This window comes from Prosopis cineraria, unplaced genomic scaffold (assembly GCF_029017545.1).
Source record: "Prosopis cineraria cultivar Desert tree isolate PC_DT_omini unplaced genomic scaffold, ASM2901754v1 PC1, whole genome shotgun sequence".
NCBI classification, from domain to species: Eukaryota; Viridiplantae; Streptophyta; class Magnoliopsida; order Fabales; family Fabaceae; genus Prosopis; species Prosopis cineraria.
The window spans coordinates 34,789,842-34,796,018 of record NW_026555332.1 but is presented as its reverse complement, the minus strand read 5'-3'; the positions used below and the strand labels follow the sequence as shown (position 1 = coordinate 34,796,018).

General features: G+C 30.9%; 1 protein-coding gene across 2 annotated transcripts; it reads left to right on the top strand.

Moving 5' to 3' along the window:
• The first annotated feature begins 2,140 nt into the window (after positions 1-2,140).
• LOC129319284 (alpha-galactosidase-like) lies at positions 2,141-6,177 on the top strand. Of its 2 annotated transcripts, none has more exons than XM_054964304.1 (15): positions 2,141-2,493; positions 3,297-3,355; positions 3,460-3,516; positions 3,607-3,641; positions 3,766-3,869; positions 3,962-4,037; positions 4,155-4,213; positions 4,316-4,381; positions 4,507-4,590; positions 4,752-4,816; positions 4,915-4,997; positions 5,185-5,275; positions 5,369-5,418; positions 5,583-5,723; positions 5,819-6,177. In XM_054964304.1, the coding sequence occupies exons 1-15, from the start codon at positions 2,312-2,314 to the stop codon at positions 5,924-5,926; spliced, it is 1,260 nt and encodes a 419-aa protein (XP_054820279.1). In that variant the 5' UTR covers positions 2,141-2,311; the 3' UTR covers positions 5,927-6,177. The 2 variants fall into 2 exon arrangements, with proteins under 2 accessions (XP_054820279.1, XP_054820284.1); XM_054964309.1 differs by having other exon boundaries at positions 5,800-6,177.

The window sequence follows — 6,177 nt, the reverse complement described above, 5'->3', positions numbered from 1 at the left end:
AACTGTGATTGAATTATATGTAAAAAATTTGCAAAGGTTGAAAAGTATAATTTTTATCTTTTAGTTAATACATGACTACAAGTTGTGTTGGCTCTTTCAATATGGACAATAATCACTAAACGAGCTTTTTAATTGATGTTAATTTTTCATAAATTTTTTTACAAGGCTGGAATGCATAATATCATTAAATATCGAGTACCATTCATTTTTCAAACTCCATAGCTGGGGGAAAAAAACATGTTGGTTAACTATTCATAAATTTTAAATGCAAGTATTGTAACCTCATATATTACACCCACAATGATCTTAGCTTATACAATATAACAAATTCATGTAGTTATAGCTTGCCAACTTTTAGTTAACTATGCCATTAATTTTGAAAGTTAACTTAAAGTCACTAATATGGAAAACGCGTACAACTAAAGTAATAAGCCATGAGAGATAGGGGAGGGTTGACCTATGTATAATTACAATTTTACACTCATCAGATAAACGTTTCTTTTTTCTTTTTTTCCTTTTTATAAAATGTCAAATATTATAAATAGTAAAAGAATACCAAATGCACAATAAAAAGTTATAAATATAAATTCAAAACATTACAACACATCCAAGAAGAAAAACTAAAAGTAGGGAAGAAAAGAGCTTCTTTGGAACTACTTCTACATATAGCTACAATGATAATACTCATTCCATTTAGTGTTATAAGGAATTTTTAACTGATTTACATTTTTCAATAAGTTAATCAATAATATTTTAAATTATACATTCTTTTATATTACTCTTATTTAAAAGGTTTTTTAATTTAAATTTTTTATTAATTATATCCATAATTAAATATTTTTTTTAAAAAATCAGATTTAAAATGGTTTATATTTTTAAATATAATAATACTGAAATGATGGGGTGTATGATATCTAATCGCATTTAAATTTATATCGAATCGCTAAATGCTCAAACCGATGCATTAGCTTGTATTGTATATTTAATATTATTTAACCAGTTTTCTTAGAGCACGTGAGAGAGCCTGAGAGAAACCGGTTAAGATGCATGCACTTATTCATGTAAAAGCAGCAAGTTGAAATTCATGAACATATCAGAAAAACATGATCAATTTAAAATATTATTATTTTTAAATTACTAAGGCATGAAAAAAAAATAAGAAAAAACATAAAACAATGAGAACAAATTTATGACGATAGAAAATAATAACTGTTGTGAGTAACAAAAGCTGTTTTGTCCTTTAAGCAAGTCTTGAAGTTTCGATTTTCAATTTTTGTGGATGTAGCAAATCTAGTTGAGATGTATTTACCTTTTATTAGAGTTAATAATTAAGGTTAAGTTCGGCAGACTTGTTCAAATAAAATTTTAAAATTTTAAAATCAGGTTTAGAAAAATTGTTCTTTTTTATAGTCAGATTTAGTCTAAATAAACTTGAAAAATTTAAGCCAAACTGTGATCGGGATTGGATCCATATTTAATATTGATTAAACTTAAGACTTAGTCCATTCCATATTATTATATTCCTATCATTTTCAATATGTGAAATTTCTTAAAATAATCTTGAAAATGCATCTTAATTTTCATTTTTTAAACTTTAAGACTCAAATTTTAACTATTAAGTCTGGCCCAAATAAACCTTAAAATCCAAGTTATTAGGGCAAGTCTTAACTGTGAAAGTTTTTTTGTTTATTTATATGTCCAAACAAACTCCAGTCGACCCGAATAAATATGGTTTACATTTAACCTCACTCGCCCTATTTAATGGCTTTATTATCTCTTTGCCTTTTATACCATGAGAGAAGGGTTTATCAATGGCCTTTTGTACATCTTATAAAGATTAAACCTTTACTGTCAGTAGACAATACTTCTAAAGCAATAAGAATATTTAAAAAAATTATTTTTTCTTAAAATAATAGAAAGAAAGAAAATAAGAAAACATCATATTAATAAAAATAAAAATAAAAATAAAAACTGTTAAATGTCTGGATAGACATGATACCTAGCTAGCTCCAGCTAACGCCTAACAAGTCCATCCTTTGTGGACAAAGCAAACAATATAATCACATTGCCTTCCAAAAATTTCTCTATAAATATCCTTCCTTTACATACTTTTCCCTTCCACTCACAGCTGCTTCTTCACCTCTGTGTCACTGTCTCTCTCTTCCAACACCACAAAACCCACCTAGCTCCCAAGCTTTTTCCTCCTCCTTCTCCTTCTTCTTCCATTGCTATTATAAGCTTGGGCTGTTGGGTTTCCTTACCTCATTCATTTATCATACATACATCAGTAAATCATCAGAAACAGCTTATCATGGCTCTTCATGTTTCAGCAACAAGTCTTCTGTACTGCTTCTTGTTTCTTCTGATCAACACTTCATCTTCGTCTCGTCTTCTAAAAAGTAGGTACAGAGATGTATCTTCGGCACACCACCACAAGCTGCCTAGTAGAAGGCAGCTTGTGGAAAATGGCCTAGGACGAACTCCTCCTATGGGGTAAGCCAAAATTTTGCCCCTCTTTTCATTTTCGTCTCTGATTTGATTTCCATGTTCTAATTTAGTTTTAGTGATAATTAGTAGTCTGTGAATTTTAATGATACTGATTATTTAATCTTGAAGAAACATTAGGGGGTGTAGTGGAGTGGTGACACGTGTTGTCTTAATATATATATATATATATATATTGCATGGCAGGTTCATACAGTGGCATTTATAAAAGCTTTTCAAAGAAGTTCTATAAATTGAGCAATCTTGTTTCGTTTTTTGAATTTGGATTTTCACCGACGTCTTCTTTTTTTGTTTCAAAATTAACTTTATTGATGAATAATGGGACACTTGTCTCTTATATTGCAATATTTAACCACCGAAATTTCTTATTACAAGCAAAGCTTTTTATATACGTGTTTGTACGTTTTTGCTAAATTAATCCACTCATTGAAAATTACGTATAATTGTATATGGGCAGGTCATTTGACTTTAATTAGATTATTTGCCAAATCTATTATGATTTATGGCAGTTACTGGATTCAACTCGGAACCAGTCCTGCTCTTATTTTATTATCAAACTCAGTTTTTTCTGAACTATTTTATCAAATTTAATTAAACTTTGGTAAATTATTTTTTATTTTTATAATAAGTTCGATTGATGTTTTTTATTAGGGGATGAACTTTGAGTGTTGCATATATTTATTTTTCTCTTATGCTCAAATATGATACTATTAGGAATTTGTTTCAAGCATGTGAAAGATTGATGATATGCATATAACAAACAATGAATTAATTAATTAATATGGTTTCAGATGGAATAGCTGGAACCACTTCCAGTGTGACATTAATGAAGAGATGGTCCGAGAAACAGGTAATTAATTTTGCAACATACATATTTACTTATAAAAGAATTTTTCGAAGTTTAGAAAAAAATTTATTTAGTAGGAATTTATTGATATGTTTTTTGAATTACAGCTGATGCCATGGTGTCAACGGGTCTTGCGGATTTAGGGTACAAATATATCAATTTAGGTATGATAATGTAATTTGATAAATAATTAATTATTTAATTACGTTTTCTCTTTTACATAAAAAACAATTCTAATTGTTTTTTAATTTCAGATGATTGTTGGGCCGAACTAAATCGAGACTCTGATGTAGGCATACACACACACACACACGCATTGGCTTTTTTGTTATTTTTATTTTGAATTGTATTCATTATTTCCATTTGTTTGTTTATTTGTTGAAAATCTAAAATAAATATCCAAACTATGACAGGGAAATATGGCTCCTAAAGCTTCAAAATTTCCATCAGGAATTAAGGCTGTGGCTGATTATGTTCACAGCAAAGGATTGAAGTTTGGGATTTATTCTGATGCTGGGTATATCCACATTTTAATTACAATTCTATGACTTTGATCATTAATTATCATTAAATATTCATGGTACATATATGCACGCATGTTTTCTGCAGAGTTCAAACGTGCAGTAAGCAAATGCCTGGATCACTAGGACATGAAGAGCAAGATGCGATAACATTTGCTTCCTGGGTACATAGACACACGCGCGTATATATATATATTTACATTTATTTCAAACTCATTTGCCACTTGTGCAAAACTTGGTATCAAATTCTGACTATCTATGCTTTTTAAAATATTATTCAGGGTGTTGATTTCTTGAAGTATGATAATTGTGAGAATCTTAATATAAGGCCTTCAGAGAGGTAATCGCTAGCCTACAAGTCTCTAGCTGCTAATTATATCTAAAACTAAAAGTCAGAGATTGATATATTTAATTGTAACAAACATATATAAATATCCTGCAGGTACCCAAAAATGTCTGAAGCTTTATTAAATTCTGGAAGGCCAATTTTCTTTTCCATGTGTGAATGGTGAGTTTTTGCTCATATGCTCGTATATTGCTAATGAAGTAGTTATGTCTTTTTGCTAATTACCAGGTTTAGTGCATTTATCTTAATTAAAGACGTATTAAGAGCTAAATTGTTGATCATTACAGGGGACAAGAAGATCCAGCACTTTGGGCAAAAAGTGTAGCCAATAGTTGGAGAACAACAGGAGATATTGAAGATAAGTGGGAGAGGTATGGTATAGTATATAATCAACCTTAATATGAATATTTAATTATTGCCTGATTCATCGGATAAGGCTTGCTGTTATTGTTGTTGTTGTAGTAGTAGTAGTTGATTAGCATTAATGGATGGATTTATCGCAATATGATGAATTATATTACTTTCTTGTCAGTATTACAAGCATTGCAGATCAAAATGACAAATGGGCATCTTATGCAGGACCTGGAGGATGGAATGGTAATTAGCTTCCCTAGTAGTTAATAGTTAATTATCTCTTTTGTTAAATCATTAAGAGGAACCAATTGAGAATTGACATCGTCAAATTGTGAGAACAGATCCAGATATGCTGGAAGTTGGAAATGGAGGCATGACCACTGAAGAATATCGTTCTCATTACAGCATTTGGGCATTAGCTAAGGTACGTACCACGATAAAAAAGAAAAACAAAACATTACTTGACAATTAGATTCTTAACCGGCCTTGTGCTTCACACGATGTCTGAAGTAAGCCTCATTATTATTTGCTTATGAACAGTTCAGCCTCATATAGACTTTGTGTTTTTATTTGTACAAACGTTGTTATTTATGCGTGTTGTGTGTGTGCAGGCTCCTTTGCTTATTGGTTGTGACGTTCGGGCAATGGATAAGACAACATTCGAATTACTATCTAACAAGGAAGTTATTGCTGTCAACCAAGGCATGACACCATAACAACCACCTCTTCTACACTTATCAATTTCCTCATGTGTGTGAGTCTATATATATATATATATATGTTGTGATCTTGCAGACAGTCTAGGAGTTCAAGGAAGAAAGGTGAAAAGTGATGCTGGTTTGGAGGTAGCATCTTATTCCCCACTGCGACTATAAATAATAGTTAAATAATATATATGCTGGACGCATAAAGTTTTAATAACCCTATTGTACGTGATCTTTATGGCTGTAAACAAATGTACAACTTTCTCAAAGATGACTTGTTAATCGAGGAAGGAAAATTTTGGCAGGTATGGGCTGGTCCTCTAAGTGAAAATAGAGTTGCAGTGGTTCTGTGGAACAGAAGTTCCTCAAAAGCAACTGTGACAGCATCGTGGTCTGATCTAGGCTTGGAACAAGAAAAAGTTGTAGATGCACGAGATCTTTGGGAGGTGAGAGCGCACACACACATATATATATATAGTTCACGTTATAATCATTTCTATTATAAATATTTACTTGTTGCAGCACTCAACACAACCATCAGTTTCGGGACATATTTCTGCTGATTTGGATTCACATGCTTGCAAGATGTATGTTCTTACTCCCCGTTAAGCTTCAAATTTTCAAGGTCGATCAAAGAAGAAGAAGATGACGATAATGATGCACGAGAGTTAGATACCATATTCAAGGATTCCTAGGTAACAGAAGATAGCTAGGCTGGGAATTTATTTTACAATAAGAAATATACATATAAATACATACATACATACATATATATAGAAATACTTGAATAAGACTCAAGTTATCAAAGGTTTCTGATATTATTATTTTGTATTATTGAAGCATTGAAGTATGTCTGTTGATCAGTTCAATGCAATGATAATGGTTCCAACTGTTTCTCTA